At 44.9% G+C, this 21,217-nt stretch overlaps 1 protein-coding gene across 1 annotated transcript in view; it reads left to right on the top strand.

The window, feature by feature from the left end:
* Positions 1-21,217, top strand: part of grm8b (glutamate receptor, metabotropic 8b) — a 52,015-nt gene that overhangs the window by 15,091 nt on the left and 15,707 nt on the right. The window contains exons 2-5 of the mRNA XM_028430975.1: positions 8,424-8,559; positions 9,188-9,342; positions 9,423-9,560; positions 18,398-18,598. Of these exons, the coding sequence (XP_028286776.1) occupies positions 8,424-8,559; positions 9,188-9,342; positions 9,423-9,560; positions 18,398-18,598 (630 nt within the window). The remainder of the gene's footprint in view (positions 1-8,423; positions 8,560-9,187; positions 9,343-9,422; positions 9,561-18,397; positions 18,599-21,217) is intronic.

Genomic DNA, 21,217 nt, shown 5'->3' on the forward strand with positions numbered 1-21,217 from the left:
TAGAGGGTGGGGGGGTGGGTTACACAGTGATAGACACTGGCTGCCATGGTGAGCTGTTAATTGAAAGGTCAGTGTGAAGGCTTCACTCGAGGCTGGCTTTAATAATATCTGTTATTACTCATAATTCCATTAAATTGTATTATTCCTTCTCTTTGGTCTCATGTCTCTGTGATACAATTCATTTGACTTCACATCATTAGCTTGTGTGTGTGTGTGTGTGTGTGTGTGTGTGTGCGTGTTTTCATTTCAGCGGCTTGAAAAATCCAAGCGGGACAAATTGCTAATATGAGCTTCATCCACAGTGCTGTTAGAAGGCAGAGATCCAGGTCAGACTTCTATTATAAACTGTCACAGAGTGGATGAGCTCTTTATTCCTCAGCTGCTGAGGAGACTGTCTGTGTGCATTAAAAGTGAAAAGAATATGGTGTGTGTGTGTGTGTCAGAATCCTGTTGTACTCTGTGTGCACTGTTTTCATTATTATTATTATTATTATTATTTTTATTTTTATTTAGTTCAGTTAGGCACTAAAGAAGTGTAAAAATCAGCCCTGCTTTAATTGACATGTATGATACAAACAAATCTTTGAGATACGACCATCTGAGCCGACGCCGCCGAACAAAGACAAACAACAACAACGTGTGCTCTGTAAGTGAACGAAAGTGAAAGTGTACGAGACAAAATTCCTCCTCCGCCTGTTTACGCCTCCCTCCACCTCCATGCGCATCTTCCGTTAGCTCAAGTGGTCTGATCTCCAAGCTAAATAACACACTTTATAGTAAAAGCAGTTTTTTTTACATTCTCATTTATTACTGTATGTTTTTATACAATATTTGTAAATACAGGTACTGTACATTTTTCATATTCAAAACACATGAACAAAACAACTGTAGTGGAATTTTGCGAGCTGGAATGGATTGTTGGGATTTCACTTACTTTAAATGAGGAAAAGTGCTTTGAGATACGAGCAAGGTCACAGAATGAAGTACACTGGTATCTGGAGGTATTACTGTATTTCCCTAAAATAATGTTAATGTACTAACAGCGGATAAATAACAGAGAGAATGGTCCCTCCTCCACCGCCTGAGTGTCTGGACCTGCTTCACAGTGTTCGTCAGGCATACATCACCATAGCTGCTCAGAGGTGGTGTCAGCTGGAGGCAGACTGAACGATGGAGCTGTGTAGCTTGTTATTTTCAGATCATTACGGCAGAAGCCAGTGAAGCAAAGCAGATAATAAGATAGAATGTTGTCTGATGAAACAAAGTACAGAAAGTGACCGAACAGGAGGCTACATGAGAGTGAATATCAGCTCACACTCATTGGTGAGAGTGGAACGAGAAGAAGGGAGAAGCCTGATGGTGATGTGTTCATGTTGCTGTTAAATCTGTTAGCGTAGCTTCTGTGTCTTGTTAAGCTGCAAATTTCCATGAACACATGGCACAAGTGAACCTCCGAAAATGGGCTGTGTTGGTGAAGTCATCCGTATCTGTATAAAATATAACACATTACACCGCTCATGTGGAGGCTCCAACTGCAGCAAGTGTTGTATGACACTGGGACGCTGATTCGATCCCAGCTGGGACCTTTTAGGGTGGAGTTTATCTCCAGGTGGAGCTTCCTCCCACATTCTGTAGGTATGGTTGTTGGTCTGTTGGTGTATGTTGCCCTGTGATGGAGTGGCGACCCGTCCAGCATCTGTAGATCACTGGGACAGGCTCCAGCGCCCCCACATGACCCTATACTAAAGGATAGAATGGGTTCAGGCGGATGGATGGATGGATGGATGACTTTTCTTAGTTCTAGTTTGGTGGAATAAATCCATGCCCACACCGTCCCTTTGTGGCGCTCATGTGGGAGGACATCTTTAAAAAATGGTGCATGTTTATGAATCCAAATCCATCACTCTGGTTAGTCACACCCAGCAAGCACCTACACACATTCTAACTCAAACCGTCACTTTCTCTTCATCAGTCTGCACAACTTCTGCCCCACCAGATGCCAACACTTCTAATAATGATGGATGAGAAGCCACATTTAAGCCTTTTTGATTCAGTCATGTGGAGCTGTAGCTTGTGAGCATAGGTGTTGTACAATATAAACCCTGATTCAAAGACCAGATTGTATCTGTATACCCCCAGCTGTAGCTTCAGGATATGAACACATGCCTGATAAATGGGACACAGTTGAGTGATGTGTATCTTTTGTTTCCACTTTTTGTCCTGCTGTGCTGTGTTTATATCTCTATAACACACAGTTCCAGGGGATCTGAGGACATGCAACATGAGAGAACGCAGCTTTTTCCTTTTTAAGTGATATAAAATAAAAAAACAGCCGCAGGAGGGGAAACATACCTTGTTTGTTCTGCAGCGTGTTTCTTTGTCGCAAGGATTTCATCAGAAGTCGTGCTGAACCTGATTCTGTAAGAGTCAATTTATATCCAATAATACATTCAACAAATCACCCAGCAGAGGACTCCGATCAGGTTAATGTGAGGAGTGAGTGAAACACGAGAACCAGGTTTGGATTTTTCTTTTTCAGATAAATGAGTTTGTGCTGTTTAATGAATGAACTCCTCTGGTGGAGTTGGGCAGCTTTAAGCAGAGAGGGTCTGTGCAGAGCTTACAGTAAATCCTCAGCAGGGATTTCCTTATCGGTTTCCTGGGAAATGGGAGCACATTCCCACATTATCACATGTGTGTGAGCGTGTGCTGCACATCAGACTGTAAATTGTACATGACAACATTTCATGCAGTCTGTTAACTGATGATTTCCCACTCTGTCATTCAGAGTTAATTTAGTGAATGTGGGTGCAGCAGAAGCAGCCTCGGAGGATATTTTCCCACTTTCTGCTGAAGCTCATTAAAAATCATGTGTTTGCACCTTTATTATATTTGGATGCAGCAGAGAGCACTTTGTTTCTGTCGTACAGATGAATGTGAAACTCTACGTGAATCTAATCTTAATCAAGAATCAAGAATCTTTATTGTCACTATACAAGGCACAATGGCATTTTGATCAGCAGCTCTTGGCTTAGGCACACAGTTGGACACATAACTGTCCGTGTGCAGAGGTTTATTACTCAGTCTTTGGGTGGGTGGGGACATGGGCTGATGGATTTCACAGCTCTGGGGAAGAAGCTGTGTCTCAGTCTGTTGGTGTGAGTTCTGATGCTCCTGTACCTCTCTACAGAGGGAAGAGGTCCAAACAGTTGGTGTCCTGGGTGGGTGGGGTCTGCAGCTATACGACCAGCCCTCCTTTGAATCCGGCTGTCATATATGGAGTCCAGCTGTGGGAGAGGACTCCCCACAATCCCCCGTGCTGTCTTCGGCACCTGGGCTAAGTCCTTCCTGTCCTGTGCAGTGTAGCTCCTGTACCACACTGTTGCACTCAGACAGAGGATGCTTTCTATTGTGGCCCTGTAGAAGTTTATCAGAAGCTGAGGGGAGAGTCCAGTCCTCTTGAGCTTCCTGAGGAAGAACAGCCTTTGTTGGGCCTTCTTCACCAGGTGGGACGTGTGCAGGGACCAAGACAGATCAGATGTGATGTTGTCCGCCCGCTCCACCTCCTCCCCATGAATGAGGAGAGGGAAGTGTTCCATCTTCCTGGATCTCCTGAGGTCCACAATGACCTCCTTGGTCTTGCTGGTGTTCAGGACAAGGTTATTGTCTGAACACCATCCTGTCAGGTGCTGGATCTCCTCTGTTGTTGCTGCATTACGATCATGGGTTCTGTTGGCGAAAAAGTGACACGACATAGTATGCTGGGCAATAGATGCACATGGCCCATTAACATAAACACGTGTCGTATCCAATGGAAGATTTATTGGTAATTTTTTTAAAGTATTTATTTGCTTGTTTTCTCTTTTCCATTGATCTGGTGAGATTTAACAAATTTTGCTGTTTGTGTCTGCCCTGCAGATAATAATAATAATGTTCAAGCTAAATGCTAACAAACATTGAAGTGTAATTGATATTAATTGTTAAAGGAGAAAATGGGGCATAATTCCCTGTAATAGGTAAAAGTCAAAAGCAGAGGGGCTTACGGCAACAACACCATTAATCAGCTCAATATGCTGAAGTGCCTGCTGATGCTGATTATTTCAATAAATGGCCAAAATGATGCCTGATTAATAAGCTGTAGCTCTGATAGAAAGAAGTGAACCTGCAGGGTGAATATAAGTTTAGTATTTACAGTAAGAATAAAACTACAGCATCATCACTGTCAGACAGACAGGTGACTGACGGGCTGACAAACTTAGCTAACTAACTAGCTAATGAACTAGTCAGTTACCAACTAAGATGGGCTAGGACCAAGCAGGAGCTAAGGAATGAACCCAATACAGGAAGTGTCGAAAACTGCAGTTCCTCCAGTGTCCACTCGAGGGCTGCCTTAAAAGTGATGTAATCCAGATAGAACTCCATGTTAAAATGTTCAACTTTAGAGCAGAAATCAATATATCAATATTTACTGACTTGTTTTAACTACATGAAGATATAAAAACCTCTGCCTGTATTTGGAGTTCAGGTAGACTATGATGCTGCCAAGATGGCGGAGTCACAGTGTCTGGTAAAAACAGACACGTTTGCAATGAGAAATCCCTGTGTGCCACAAGCTTTTCCGCCATTTTTTGACCTACACAATATTCATACAACCACAGGAGGGCGCCAGATACATCCAAATCTTTTGCTTAAATCATTATCTTCTTGTCAAAGTTACTGAGTTACATTAAAAATGCTAAAATATTAAGGACCCGTGAAAAGGGAGCTAACAAAGATCCTCAAAGCTAACCTCCCGAGTCTCCCCGTGGTCACATTACAGCTGTGATGAATACCTCATGTTAGCCTCCCGTTAGCATCTGCATGTAATCTTCATTCGGAGGTTGAAGCATTAACAGCTCATAGCGTAGTGAACAGAACCTTTCACTGTTCACACTGCGCTTCATACAAGCGAGAGCTGCTTCAGCGTCAGCTGCCAGGAGTACTTTGAACCGCTAACAAGCGCCACACGTGGGAGATGTAGTTTAAATATGGAGGAGGGCCGCGGAGCAACACAAACACTCAATAAGGTCGAGCAAGAGACACAGCTGAAGTCATTTCCATCTGCAAATGAGACGGCAGCTGTTCAGACTGCAGCAGATCAGATGTCAGGATTCATACAAGTGTGACTCTGAGGGAGGACGGGGATACAAGAGGGTTTTTTATACATGTTCACAACATGTAAAGTGATGTCGGTGAGTCCGTCCATCGTTTCGCAGTTTCTTCACACCACCTTGCTGGAATTACTTCAAAATTCTTCAAGTTCCCATTAAAACATGATTAATGTGACCTGAATTATGATCAGCATTGATATGTATTTTTTATTTAATGATTGCTTTCACTTTGCTCTGGGTGTTTACAGAGACTGCGGCAGTGTTTGTGTTAGGAGGAGGTAGGAGATGAGTGGAGGTGTGTCACTCTGACACTTCATGAAAAATGCTGCTTTTACACTTCGGTTTGCTTTCATCTCGGCCGGCAGTTGTTGTTTGTGTTTCCTCTCCTGTCACATTGTTAGTCAGTGTGGGCTCATTGTTCACTGCAGTATGAAGTCATCACGGCTACAAGCAGAGAGAGCTCAGACGTGTCTGTGTGCAGCAACACACAGGCGTCACATTCCTCCGATTATTCATTATTCAGGTGTTTCCAGTGTTAGCGCTGCATACTACAGATATTAAAATATTCACAGCAAAAGCACACTAACATTCTTGCAAGTGTTCTTTTGACCCTGGGACATGTTTCATATGGTTTTAACCCCTCATGATAAACATCAGTCCTGCCTGTGATCTTTTATTTGAGCTTTTATTTGTCATTTAAAACCAACCAGGTGTGAAAAGAACTGAACTTTTATTAGAATGGCAACAAAAAAAAAACAGATGTGAGATTCACACTCTGAGCAGCATGACCTTCAAACCTTCAAATACATAATCTCACACACCGTGGCTGTGAAGGCCTGTGAGGCCGCCGCTCCGATCTGATGCCTGATGGGCCTGTGTGATGCGGCGCTGAGCTCAGAATGAAATCAATTTTACTCTGAAAGCGTCTAAATGAAGTCGAGCCTTGGGGGAGTGACAGCAGACGGCGTGATGATGATGATAATGGCAGCAAAATCTTAAATGTTTTATCTCCATCGCTCTCTCTCGCTGCAGCTGCTGGTATCAGGCGAGGTCTGAGCTCACGCTGCTCCCGTTTCTTCAGCGTGGTTAACACTTTACCTCTGTGACATTTCTGTAATGTAACACAGTGTTTTAACTCCAGCATTGAAGTGACCACTTGTACAAACTGCAGGAGCGCAGGAGAAGGACCATTTCTGTCTTTAACGCTGCATGTGTGTCATTTCATTCACAGCGCAAACTGTGTGTGTGTGTGGAACACACACCAATCTTCTGATTACTGTAAATGATGTCACAGGGCCTGATACAAGTCAATAACCTGTTGTTGTTATCAGAAACCTTGAAGGAATGACTCCATTATGTTTTACGGTGAAATTCAGTTTTCAATTTTCGTGCAGAGGAGAGGGTCTTAAGGTGAGGGACACAGTGTGTCATTAGCATATAATCTGCATATGGTTTATAGATCCCTCAGCTTATCTGGGATCACCTCGGTATCCCCCTGAATGAGCACATACACCCATCAGACAGGACTCATGGCAACTCTTGTAACCAAAAGTGCAATTACAGAGGTGTGTAGGGTGTGGTGGACTTTCACTGAAGAGTCTGAGGTTCGAGCGCTGAACACCAGCAGCTGTTTTGTTGTCGCTTGTTCTTAAGTTCTGTTTTTGCCGGCAGGTTAGTGGGAGGTCTGAAATATCAACATGTTACACTCTTCGTGAGAAGAGCGTCACTTCCTGACCTGCCATTAGCTCAGAGCCTGACCACGTAAGGCCTTGACTCAGTATATTTCCTGAGGTCATAAAAAGTCATCAGTTATCAGTCACAAAAAGGCCAACCACACGCTACGATTCTTTTTTCTTTTTCTCCATCTTTCTGGCCAAACTTAAACAAAAAAAAAAATCAATTCCCTCCACAGCCAGTTAAGTTGGCACAGTGCGCAGTTTCTGGTTCAGTTCCTCTGCAGCCTCAACTGTACTTCCCTACAAGTCGGGGCCACAGAGTTCATTGTCTGTTCTAGTTTTTCCGTCCCACTGCAGGAGCAACACCACAGACTTAAAGTGTGTCTTCAATAAGAACTCAGCAAAATGTCTAGTCCTGCCCTCAATCCACCCACAGAGAAAGAATGAGAGAAGTCATCCAGTGACAACCTGCATGATTGAAGCTAGCATGCTAACCAGCTAAGTTTGAATTCTATTATTCTTAATACCTGGTCCTCACACCACTCTTTTGCACTGATTTAATCACCCTTTCAGTCAGTGAACATGACATGTCTCGAAAAACGTACAAGATCTTTGGAAGAACTAATTTTTTAAAGTGCACCGCAGATTTCAATCAGCCTGATTAGACCATTAATTGTAGTGGATGCTGTGGCTGCTGAATAAAGGTGTTGCTGCTGAGCTCCAGTGGTCCAGTATTATTATTACTATTATATTATTTATTAGCAGTATGAGGCTGATAATCTGTGTTTAATGTCTTCAAGCCCTAATGAACCCTCTGACCTTTGTTTCATTGGCGGTAGATGAACGTTTAATGGTTGATGTGGCGATGCGTCGGAGCATCACACAGACCGTAATTAAAACATTACAGTGGAGACATAATGAGAAGATAACACTACAGTTAAGCAGGGCCTGAGCAGATGTTCAGACCTGAAGGGGTGTATGCTCATACACAGCTGGCTGTGTTTCTGTGCCTGGCCTGATGTTTGTAGACTGATAGATGTCATTGATCTGATGGATGGTCAGCTTTTGGGAAGGCTCCAGGCTGTGTGTTTGCAGCTGGACCACGGATGGTTCGGACCAGTCGAAGTCCTTTGAGGGATTTCTGGCAGTTCTTGGCATGTTTTTTTTGGTAGGGTGATCAGTTTTCTGATATTGTCCTCATAAAGATGCTAAAATGTGTCTACCAACATGCTAACTGCTAGCTACTGATTCTGCAAATTTATTGATCTGGTTGGTTGCGGTTAGTTTGTGGCAGACAGTGACTGACAGATGTTTGATCCACGAACTCAGAGCAGACTATTTACTGTTCCTGTAACTGTTTTCATTGTTTATTTTTACATATTTAACAAATGTCCACCTCTGACCATTGAAAAGAGAATGAGGACTGGTGGAGAAGTGGTGTGGTTCTGGTTGTGGTTCTGAAATGCAGCAGTTCTGATTGGACCGGCTCCAGTATGTAGTTTGTTGTGTCTCCACAAAGCCTCATTCAGATGGGACCATCTTCATGGTTCATCATGTTGATTCCAAGAGTCTGATCCCCTCTCTCTCTCTCTGTCAGGTGGGGTTTGCATCGCGCAGTCTCTGAAGATTCCTCGGGAGCCGAGACCCGGCGAGTTCGACAAGCTTGTGCTCCGCCTGCTGGAGACGCCAAACGCCCGCGCCGTCATCATGTTCACCAACGAGGACGACATCCGGTAAAAATATCCTGCCGCAAAATGATTTCCTGTGTTATTATGAAATTGTGACTTCTTTGTGTGTTTATATTAACTTCCTGTCTGTCTTCATTTGTTTCACCCAAATCTAAATAATTAGTCGTGCTTTGTGTCAGAAAAAAAATACACAAACAAACAAATAATATTCTGGAAAATATTTTCCCAAGCAACTGTAATTAAACAGCAGCAAGCTCCTCCACAGATCATCTGAAATCAGGATCCAAATATAGAACACACACACACACACACACACACACACACACACACACACACACTCTGTGTCTGTTTGTCCACCAACTGTGCAGAGCAGATGAAGATAACAAGTTTCCAGTTATGTGACTGAACTGAGAGCATCTCTGGTTCTCACTCTCTCACACACACACACACACTTGATCAGTGTGAGTGTTAATTTTCAGCAGATAGATGAACTTGTAAAACTTGAGTTTGCGCTGCACAGAATGTGTGAGAGATAAAATTAGCACGCTAGCCAGAGATGCCAAACACATCACATATGAGTATATGTGCTGTATCTGCAGAGAAGTGTGAACTGACCCCTCCCCCCTTTGTCTCTCTTTCTCATTGGCTGTTTCATATCACGTGACTCTGAAAGACGAATCCTGGATGCAGCAAAACGCAACAACCTGACGGGTCACTTTCTGTGGGTGGGCTCTGACAGCTGGGGCTCCAAGATCTCTCCAGTGGTCCAACAGGAGCGAGTGGCCGAGGGCGCCGTCACCATCCTCCCCAAGAGGGCGTCTGTGGACGGTGAGGCAGGGAGCCCTGGAAAACGTGCAGACCATGGGTCCGGATTCTAGTTCTGATTCTGATTTTTTTTCTTCGTACAGCATTTGACCGCTACTTCAAGAGCCGCTCGCTGTCCAACAACCGCAGGAACGTCTGGTTCGCCGAGTTCTGGGAGGAAAACTTCGTCTGTAAGCTGGGGATGCACGGAAAGAGACCTGGCAGTCCCAAGAAATGTACAGGTAGGAGACGGGGGTCAAAGGTCAACCTGCATGTCTCCTCCTTCCTTTTTCTTCTTTGGCTTCCTCGAGCCCTCCTTCCCTTTTCTGCCTCCTCCTCCATCTTTCCTTCTTTATTCACTCCTCCTCCTCCTCCTTTCTTCCTCCTCCTCCTCCTCTTTGTCTCTTGTCCTCGTACTCTCTTCCTTCCCACTGTGACACAGCTGTAAGTCAAACACGCTGTGCTCATTGCTTTGGCCTTGAAACCCTCAGAAATCTGTTTGTTCTCATGGCGATACAAAGGCCTGCAGCACTATGGAAACAGCATGTAGACAGAACATGGACACATCTTTATATCAGAGTGAGAAAAGGCATAAATCATGAATAAATGTGAATACACTGGAACAGCCTCTACACACAGCTGTAGAGCTGCAGATGAGACAAATACCCACCGAATGGTCGTCATGTGACTGCTGGTCACATGTGAGTCCGTCATGACTTTCTAGTTGTGCCGGAGAGTGCAGAGTTTTTTTTTTCCGAATTTGTTAACTGTAAACGCTTTAATTGTGGCATAATTTTGAATTATTATATTAGGGTTATGATTTTTCTGTTTCCGTTCAGCTTCAGTTTTAATGATGTGTCTTAATATTGCGTTTCGTACCCACCGGCTGTGTTTCCTGGCTGAGAATCCTCAGTGGTTCTCCACTAAAAAACACCTTGACAGTAATTATTTACTCTGTGTGATGTGTTTTTTTTTTTGGGCACCTTTTTCTGAAGTCTCTCCTCTGCAGCATCTCACAGCCGCTTTAATCTCCTCCCCCGAAGCTACAACCCAAAAAATCACATCAGAGAAATCTAATATGTTTCCCCTGCTCTCTCCCTGCAGTCAGAAACTACAAAAGCGTGATTAGGTTAAGTTCTTTGTTCCTGACTCAGCTGTTCTCAGGCGGCTCGGGGTGGTTTCAGGAAGAAGGGGAGCAGCGTGGAGCCTCTGCTCCAGCAGTGTGGGGACTACTCTGAGCAGATATCATTTCAAACATCATGTTTTTGCTTTTTCACACTGCACATCTGTTTCATCTGTTTCTATGAATACATGCACCAGGATTATGAAGTGATCAGTTAGTGGTTTTCTTCCTCTTTATGGCGGACGGCCGACCTGAAGCTGCTGACAGATCGGTGTCAGCCTCCCAGTCTGATCAGATCTGTATTTCAGAGAGAGGCAGTCATCAGACGGTGACAGTGTGATAACATAAACCTGCTGAGCTGCGTGATCGCTCGTAAAGGAGGCTGCTGGAGCGGTTCTCGCTCCGCTCAGGATGGCTGGGTGTTTGTCTTTTGTGTAATAATTCAGCAGACATCGTGCTGCAGCAGTGTTGACAGTGAGGGATGGACACACAGTCTGCACATGTCAGCACTTGTAAGGTTTGTTGGACAGAACGGCCCAGCTGCTGTGAGAGAGGAGCACAGGACGTCTCTACCATAGACTGTGTATAAAGATGGAACATCTGGATCGCCCCCTGGTGGCTGGCTGCAGTATAGCTCATAAACCCCGCCTCCTCCATGATGGTGGATGGGACACCGACCCAACTACACACTATACACTGAGATTGTTTCAACATAGCACCAGCAGGGCTCGTTAACTGTTCAAGCTATGTATGTTAGCAGCACCTGACCCCACCAAATACTGGTTAATCCAAAAAAAAGGTCGGGGCTGAGGTTGATGGGAAGTCATGTGAAGAACATGTCTGCTGTGAAGTCAGACTTTTTAACTTGAAGTCTGTCTATCAGGATAGAGGCGGGGTTTATGTACCTGTACTGCAGCCAGCCACCAGGGGGCAGTCAAGATGTTGTAACCTCTGTCATCCATCTTTATATACAGTCAGTGGGACTGACTCACTTTTGGAGGATGCACCCAGGGATGAGCAGAAATCGTCCAACAACCACTCTGTTGAATAAGTTACAGTATTCATACATTAGTGTATATATTTGTGTTGTTGGTGTTTGCAGCCCTTGTGCAGATGTCCTGATTAGTCTGTATTTTGTCATGACACCATTTGAGAAACAAAGGACTGCTGTAAGCCACCACTTGGGTCTCATCGTTTGTGATTTGGGTCCTCACTGCCGACATCAAAATGACATCAAACTCTGGTCTGAACGCAGGTTTTGTTCTCTGAGTCTCTCCCTGCTGACTGCAACGTCCCCTCAGCAGCATGTAATCCTGCCTGAATTATGAGGACTTCCTCTGTTTAACAGTGGCCCACTAAAGGGACCGAATCCTTTACAGACACGTCCGACACGCCAAACAGGATTTTAGCGAGGTGTGGGTTTAAATACAGGTGAGCGTCTGCCTGTCTTCCAGCTGCAGACAGAGAGAAAGCAGCAGAAGCTACAGTGTCAGCGCTCTAAGGGAAAGAGCTGCGGTCGTTCCCGGCTGCTCCTCTGATAACGCTGCGAGCCTTTACCTGCGCTTTGATCAGGCTGCTGCTGTCAGGGCGAAGATCGCAAATGATTGTGTTAGAGGCTCCAGATTGAGTTTTGGAGCTGCTGCGGAGTCATCACACAGACAGACACACTGCTGAGTCTGCAGGTCAGCATTTGTGTGTGTGTGTGTGCAGTATCTCTTTCAAAGCCTCAGAGAACTCACACTGTGTCTCTCTGAGTTGTGTGTTTGTGTGTGTGCAGTATCTCTTTCAAAGCCTCACAGAGCTCTTTCTGAGTTGTGTGTTTGTGTGTCGTTGCTGCAGATTTGTGTTATAGTTTTTGGTTTTATATTAAAGATGCTTCTGCAGCTTCACCTGCAAATTGCTTTGAAGGACTCAGATGAAGGTTTCTAAGAATGCTGCATTAGTCCATCACCGAGCACTAAACATTGTCTTTGGATGCTTTTCAGCTGATTGCTGGCCGGGTAAAGGGAAGAAGTGGAGGTAGACAGGACAGAGAGGGTGAAAGTGAGAGAGAGAGGAACAAACATGCAACGAACATCACACACTACAGAGCACAAACGTGGCGGGTTATTGTTGTTTTAAAGCTGAAAAACTCTGTATTTATATTATAGCTGTTATATTGTTAGAAGTGTACTAGCATTGTACAGATAAACAGGTTACACAGTAAAGAGTGGGGTGGTCAGAGGACCAGACTGCAGCTTGGGAAGCAGAGAGACCTGCAGACTGATACAGAGAGAAGACACTATAACACACAGTGGAGTCGGCCTGCAGCGAGGACAGGAGACACTACACGGTGGATCTCGTTAGGGGGTCACAGACTTCAGAGCTTGTTGTCACTGATGCCTAACCTGCGTCCTCAGACTTTCTGTAAAACACCTCAAAAAATTCACAAAAATCTCAAATAGGTTTAGAGAATAAAACATTTTCACCACAAGATGTAACAGAGCAAACTGCAGATGGACTGGAAACCCAGGCCTGGGGTGTCCGTTTAGACAGAGGGTGGAGGACAGGAGGACATACCTGCTCAATCAGCAGTGGCTCAGTGGTGAGCAGGGTTGTCCAATAACCGGAAGGTCGGCGGTTCGACCCCAGCTCCTCCCTAGTCGTTGTTGTGTGTACTTGGGCAAGGCACTTTACCCGCATTGCCTCCATACACTGGTGTATGAATGCGTATGAATGAATCGGCGGTGGTCGGAGAGGCCGTAGGCGCACCTTGGCAGCCACGTCTCCGTCAGTCTCCCCCTGGGGAGCTGTGGCTACCACTGGTAGCTTACCACTGCCACTGTGTGAATGTGGTGTGAAAGAATAATGCATCTCAATGTAAGCGCTTTGAGTGCCTGCCCAACAGAGCAGAAAAGCGCAATATAAGACCAATGCATTATTATTATTCAATCATAAACACACCACAAAGGGTTAAAACACAAGATGGAGGGGGGGGGGGCACTGTTCTGTCTGTGCACACGTTGATTTGAAGTTTGCAAACAGCATGCTAGCACATTTAGTGTCCAGGTCAACAGTATTTTGTTATGTTGCTTCTGAGCTAGCAAACTATGGCAACGCCCGCTAGCTGCTGCATTGATTAAATGCTGAACCGATCATAAACACAATCATTTATAGAACACCTTTAATGCGTCTGCAGTCCTGCAGCTGTTAACCGTCTGAGTTCAGGAGCTGAATGCAGAAAGAAAATAACAACATCACCTAATCAAAGCTGTTTTCAATAGATTGATCCTGTTCTGTGTTAACAGCTGCTTGTATCGATTTCTGAGTCACACTCAGAGCTCACTGCAGCATGTTAGAGACGATGTGGGATACTTTCATGATTAGGATATACGAAAAGGAAAAGACAAACATTAAGTTTGTGTATTTTATTAGTTTTACATCAAACCTATTTAAAATAATATCCTGATTAGAGGTAGCATTGATCAGGGATTCTGTCTAGAGTCAAGTACCGGAGCAGAAAATCAGCCTTCCGCCAAATCACCTGCGTCGGTGTCAGGTCTTCCTCTGAAGGTCAAGTTCTGAACCTCGGTGGGCCGGAGGCGTCCCTGATCTCTGCAGCCTCTAGCCGATGGATTCTCTGTCAGCCCTTTATTGATTGTGATCTATAATTAGTGCCGTGTTTGTTTGTGTGCGAGCGGCAGCGACGGACAAACAGGCTTGTTTGTATAATGGGGACAACGGTCTTGTTTCCTGATTCAGGTGACGAGTTAGGAGTCGGAGGCTGAATCCTAATGTTGTCCTGACACCTGACATCAGGGGAACCAACTGTTTCAGCTGATATGGGTTTTTTTCTACGGCCGATATTATCTGGAAAAACTATCAGGACAGCCATCGGCTAAAGAGATTGTCCGGACAAAAAATTAACAAACTCAGCTCTGTCCGGTCTAAAACTACATTCTGTTCAGTGGGGATCTTGACCTTTTAACAAATTGTCACCTAAAAAGTATAACTTAATCAACTGTAAGTTGATTCATCAGGGCAACAGCAGCTGAAACGTGCTACTTTACTCCTGGAAATGCACTCATGCAGCGACATTCTGTTATATTTAATTAAAAAGTTGCAGCAGTGAGGGGGAGACGTTGTCCAGGATGCCCCAACGATCACCATGTTGGCAACGCCACAGATCTCAAAAACTCATGGCAGGAAGCTCACACCGTGATGTGGCACCTGCCTGTCACTTAAAGTTCTCACGTCCATCATTATGCATAATTTTAAGGCCTGATATGATTAAAATGAGTTTTTTAAAAAAAGGTTTCCCCCATGCTAGAAGGGAATGTATCAGTAGAGATCAGCATCATTTTTTATACTGGGCTGTAAGTTGGCCACTTTAACATGGGCGTCTATGGAGATTGACCCACTTTTGGAGTCAGCCCCTAGAGGCTGCGGCATGAACTGCAATTTTTAACACTTCCCCACTGGCTTCATGTCCCGACCCCAGAGGTTTCTGCTTGATCAGGACACATTTGTAAAGACACACAACCAGTCAGAGAGCTACCTAGGGCTGCCACGATTACTCGAGTAATAATCGAGGGCAAAATGCCTCGACAACTAATTTAGTACTCGATGACTCATGTAGTGACGTCATTGGGGATGATTCTCTTGTGGCGTAAGCAGGATGATCAGCGTTCTGGGCGCAAGAGGTCCCGGGTTCGAGGCGCGGGTGAGCAGTTTACACACAGACACACAGTTTTGGCGCCGGGCAGTTGCGGACGGTTGCGCGCTGAAGCAATGACACTGCAGCGGTCCAAGGCATCAACCTGCTGCTAGATGCAGCCGTACCTATGGAAAAACTATGACATTTACACGTGCTCCGAGTACTCGAGTAATCACAAAAATAATCGGCGAGTATCCAAGTATCAAAAATACTCATTTGTTGCAGCCCTATTGCTACCATTAGCGTAGCTTAGTGTTTTCAATAAACTTCAGTCTATTCAAATAGCATGTCATGAGCAACGGTGACGTGTGCTCACCTGTATGTGCGCACACGTCACCATGTCGAGACAGAAAATAACATGCTGCCGTGCAAATAAGATAAATAAGATGAGGCCAGTTTGTTTAATAAAAGAAGAACTCACAAAGCTTCTTCAAGGTTGGCAGGTCTGTAAACTGTGTTCTGAATCACGGCCCTGGTTTGAGACTCAGTGTAGGGGGTGAATGTTTTTATTCCCTTTGTTCAGCTGCTTGCTTTACTTGAATCTGCACGTAACGTTTTAGCAGAAAATGTTCAATAAAAACCACATTTCACGAGTAATGTAGCAGAAGTGTTCATGCTGGAGTAACAGTGAGGATAAGTCGTGTCACTTGTGTGCTGCGATTAAATTTTTTTCTGCCTGACGTGCCGTTTGTTCTCTTTTTATGCAAATCGCTCACTAAACAGAAAGATAAGCAGAAAATGAAGAACGCGGTTTTATTATGAGGAGGAGCGCTCACGTGTCTGCGGGAGGAATTCATGAATGTTTGAGCAGCTCTCAGGCGTGTCCATCATATTTTTATACATCTAAATCAGTGTTGGGAGGAAACATTATTAATCCTGTGCTGATGACTCTCACGCAGTCACTGATAAACAACAGAGCCGGTCAGAATAACTCCATTAATGTAAATGTATTCAGGTCTGCGAGATGCCACGGCACCCCTCCCCCGAACTCACCCCGCTCCCTGTAACATCTGTAATTAGTTTGCTGTTTATCTAATTTCCACATCTAATTGAAACAGAAGGATGCCTGTGAGTGGGAGGTGGGTGGGGGCACCAACACGTCCATCCTGTTGAGAAGGAATTAGATTTACCCCGTAAGTGACGTGTAATTGAAATGCCAGCAGCTGTGATGAAGCTGTCTGTTGAGCACGCCGCCTCTCTTCAGCTTCAACGCCACAATCATCATCATCATCCATCATCAAGGCTCATTAGCTAATAGGGGTGGGGGGGCGGCCGGTCAGCACCTGGCCGAGCGCACGGCTCGTTTTCAGCCCTCCTGAACTTTGCACCATGATGAATTCATATTTGTTTGAGTGCGGTCACATCGTTCAATAACAGGAATTTTGTGCAAATGAAGCAGCTGCTTTGTTTCCTCCACTTCGTGCCACTCAACTGTTTAAAAATATCTCTGCAGCTACAGGCCAGTATTAACCCCGGCGACCTCTGCTGCTGCAGAGCATCACGAGAAAGAAATGATGGAAATCTGATGGCTGCTGTGCGTGTTCATAATCACACATGTAAAAGTTTAGTGGACAGACAAACAAAGGAACAACTAAGGAGCTACTATTTAGGACATTAATTGATTATGCTATTTATGCTAATGGACTGTGGCGGCCTCTTGCTCCCACACAGCAGTGCAGAGCTGCCTGTCGCCGGGCGGGGACAGCTGGTGGAGTCTCTGTGTGCAGCGGCCAGGAGGTAAAACAAGCAGCAGCAGCAGCAGCCGTCTTCTTATGGCGGTTGGAGGATCCACATTGTTCTACATGAGTGAAGGAAGCTGTGCACCGATGTGTCTGGGAAATGCTGGCAGCAGACTTCAAAGAGGAAGACGGATGCAAACCATCCTTTGATGAGAGCTTTTAAATCCTGGTCCCTTTTCTGTTGCTAGGATTGCAGCTAGCCTGCAGCTAGCCTCTCCTCCCGGGGCACAGTAAGCTCAGCTGCTAAGATGATTTTTGCACTGTTGGTTAGTATGACCATGTCCAGGCTGGTGGGGAAATTGGTCTCCCTTGAAGGTTTACTTGCAGGGATGGAAGGAGGTTCTTGGCAGTCGCTGTTGACTTAGGAGCCTTATCGCCTTCTCCTAGACTGTTTGTGACCATGAATCTTCTTCTTCTTCTTCTTCTTAATTTTGTGTGTTGTGACCTAGAAGTTCATACTAGCTAAGCAGAGGGCTGTTTATAGAGGCATTACCATGTACAAAATTATATATGTACAATATAGTGACATACAACCTACCATATCTCCCAGATCATGACCAATAAAAGAAACGTGCTAAGTGCTAAGCTAAGTTAATTGCATGTTAAATGTGTAACAGACATAATCCCCATAAACTGATTCTAATTAAAACATGGCAGGGACATCTGATGAAGCATCACAGGGCGCCACACATGATTCAATCTGTGTGTAAAACATGTGGATTTCAGTCTGTGATAAACAGCCCTCAGAAATAAAGTCTTTTATTATTTTCAGTCAAACGGAGCTGAGTTTTGCGTTTTGAATTTCTAGGATCAAACATGTATCTGTATGTATTAAGGAGACACTCATCATGTGTGGCGAGCAGCGATCATCTGCGCCCAGCTGTATATCTCCTGTCCGCCCGGGCTGTTTGACAACCTCTGCTCTCTGCTCTCCGTTCAAGGATCATTCATTACCGCCGCGCAGACGTGTAATCTGTCTTTACTGCCGGAGTGAACGTCTCCCCTCGGACTGATCCCCCGCTGCCCGCCTGCTATTAAAATTAAATTGGATTTCATTTCTACGCTCCTATTAATTCTGAGAAGTCTTGTCTGTTGATGGAGGGTCCGGCCTGGCAGTTAGTTTCCTCCTCCTCCTCCGCTCTGGTTTGGCGGCCGGCAGCGTGGTCGCAGAGCGCTGCTGCTGCTTTAATAACAGCGATTACTCCGTGAATGTTTTGGAAGGACTTTGCCGAGTTTTCACATAAAAGATGATGATGTCTTCTCTGTTATTTAATCACAGTTAATGAGATGTGGACTGCTCTGTATTTGTCATGTTAATGGTTTGTTGGATGTGTCTCATTTCACGTTCCCAGAATCCTTTGTAAGTTACTTTCTGCCTGGCGGCAAGGGCGAGCTCTGTCACCTTTGGGTTCAATCAGGAAAAAGAAATTAGCATCACAGGAAGTGATTGTTTTTTAAGCACATTCCTCTGTAGACCTGAGTCATTATGCCAACTTTTAAACTGATCTGTTTTGTTTCCAGGGTTGGAGAAAGTTGGCCGTGACTCCACCTACGAGCAGGAGGGCAAGGTGCAGTTCGTGATGGACGCCGTGTACGCCATGGCCCACGCCCTGCACAGCATGCACCGTGAGCTCTGTGCCGGGTACCCCGGCCTGTGCCCACGCATGGCCAACATTGACGGGAAAGAGCTGCTGGCGCACATCCGCGGTGTCAACTTCAACGGTAAGAGCTCTGGATGATTTATATACCAGACACCAAACCCACGAACTCTGGTTCCTCCTCTCTGGGCCAGGCTGAATGCCATCATCTAGTGGTTGAAGGAGGTACTGCGCGAGGGTTCAGTACATGGCTGGTGACTTCACGACATAGTTTCATGTTTTAAATCTCTAATCAGATTCAGTGTCGATCAGTCACGATGATGACACACAGTAAGAGAGAAGCTGATAAACTCCACCCTGACCTTCCTCAGTGTGTTCTGTCAGGATGTCATGTCTCCACCTCTGTGTAATCAACACCCAGCAGAACCACTCCCTCGTTTTCCCACTTCCTCGCCGCTGCGGATGGAGCTCTGCTCATCATGTTTGACCTCATGGTGGGCCTTTGTCAGCAGGAAGCGTGAATGCTGACGCCGTCTTTGGGGAATCCTCCGCTCATTATTAAACCCTAAATATGGAGGCTGCCTTTTATTTCCTCCTTTTTCCACACTCATTATTCTCAGCTCAGTGGGAGCTGCTGCAGCCTGATGAGCCGTCTGCTTCTACACAACAAAATCACACTCAGCTGTGGAATATTAAATCCCAAACTCCTCTCTGTGACATGTGACGATGGAAGGAAGTCAGTGCTTTTGTGCAGTTTGGAACACTAACTCAGGCTCCTACCATAACAGAGTGGTTATTCATTATGTTTAATTTCAAATTCATGCTATGCGCCCTCTTCCCTGAGCATTATCAGCTCATTAGGCCAGGTAACCATGACTGTGCTCACAATTTGAATACAATTGCATTGTCAACCTTCTGCGTGTGACGTGCTCTGCAGTGGGCCGGCCGTATGAGGAGTTCTGCACACTCGCTTCTTGGGGAGTGTGAATACTCCGTGCTGAAATAAACTTTGTTCTTGTTCTTGCCACCCGAGGAGCGGGGATCCTGGAGTGTAGAGCAAGTGTTACTCCTCGGTTTTCTGTTTGTTTTTGAAGTGGTCTTCCTGGTCTTGGTTTATTCATGGTTTTATGTGTTGCCTTGTGTCTTTATTGAACTTCCTGTTTTATCATGTTTACCTGTCTGTTTTACTTTCTCTTGTGTTCAACATTCTTTATTGTTTTTTTACTGATAACATCAGACTGAAAGATTATCATTTCATTCACACACACACACACACAGTTATAGTCATCCATAAGAATTGTAGCATACACTTAAACAACTTGCCTGTTAAAATTACAATACAGAGATAAATCAGCACAGAGTAATAGATATTGTGCATCTGTAACTGTAGATTTGCGCCTGCAGGAATGAGCTCTAATGGATCTTCATGTAAGTAATTGGAAACATCGAGACAAACCAAACGCAGGTGAAGATGGTTTTATAGCTGTGAGTGTTATTTAGCAGGCACAGCACACAGGACGAGTGGATTTATTTCATTTACCGCCGCTCTTCTGTGTGCCGGAGCCTTCTATCTCTCTCTGGTTGAATCAAACCATCTGTAAGCTTTAACGTTTATTTTTCACCTCTCCAAGGCTGGCTTCATTTTAACGACTGTGCTGAGAAGAATTTCACTCGTTTAAAGGCAGAGAATTAAAACACATGTTCCAGACACATTCTTCTCCTGCACACAATGTAAACCTGACACATACAGATTATAGAATCAAACAGAAACAGTCTGTGAATACACAGCCTGCAGCAACAGCTTTTGTTAAAATTAGTTAAAAGGATTTAGCATGCTGAGCTAGCATGATGCTAAGCAGTCAGTTATACCCTAGCATAATACCACTGTGAACCACTTTACTGATAGTTAGCCTTTAGCCTGCTCTCAGTCCAACCAGAGAGGAAGGATCAGACCCCGTTCACACTGGGGAAACAACCCGGCTAGAGCGGGATTCAGGCCGTATCTGGATATGTTTTTTCAGAGAGTTGCTCATGAGAGTTTTTTTCTCAGAGTTTTTTCGCAAGTCTGAACAACGCGAATTCGGATATATCCGGATTGATTCCAATCCACCTCTCGGATCTGAACACAAATGCGGCTAGCAAATCCGGCTAGCAACGCCATACTACCGGTTCACGGGGGCAGTGTCCGGGTCATGTACAAAAGCCGTTTTTGAACCGAAAAAACGAAAGAACAAGCGACATGGGACAAAAAAAGAAAAAACGCACAATGCATGCGCACACGCAGTCCTACCGCGACCTGAACGGAATCTGTATATTACGAGGCGCCACCTAGCGGTTTGGAGGACAACAAACAAGCCAGGTTAAGCTGGATTGTTTGATAAACAGATTTGAAAATAGGTCTGAATGTATCCAGCTTAAAGGCTATCTGATTTCAATCTCACTCTAGCTGGACTGACTTTCTCCAGTGTGAACAGGGTCTCTGTAAAGACTTTAAGAAGTGGCTGCCAGTCTAGATTTCAGCAGTACGACAGCGCATTCTGTGGTCTGGATTACGTGGTTTGTTAGCAGTCATAGACCGTATGCAGTGTAGGCCAGTGGCCTGCAGTGATGATGACATCTCTGCGATGTGATTCCTTAACAGAAAAAACAGCGTAATGATGATAGTCGTAAATATGTGAGTTTTTTTTCTCTAATGTCAGAGAGTATCGGAGTTTTGTTCTGGCAAATTTGCTACTTTAATCTA

This window comes from Parambassis ranga, chromosome 19 (assembly GCF_900634625.1).
Source record: "Parambassis ranga chromosome 19, fParRan2.1, whole genome shotgun sequence".
NCBI classification, from domain to species: Eukaryota; Metazoa; Chordata; class Actinopteri; family Ambassidae; genus Parambassis; species Parambassis ranga.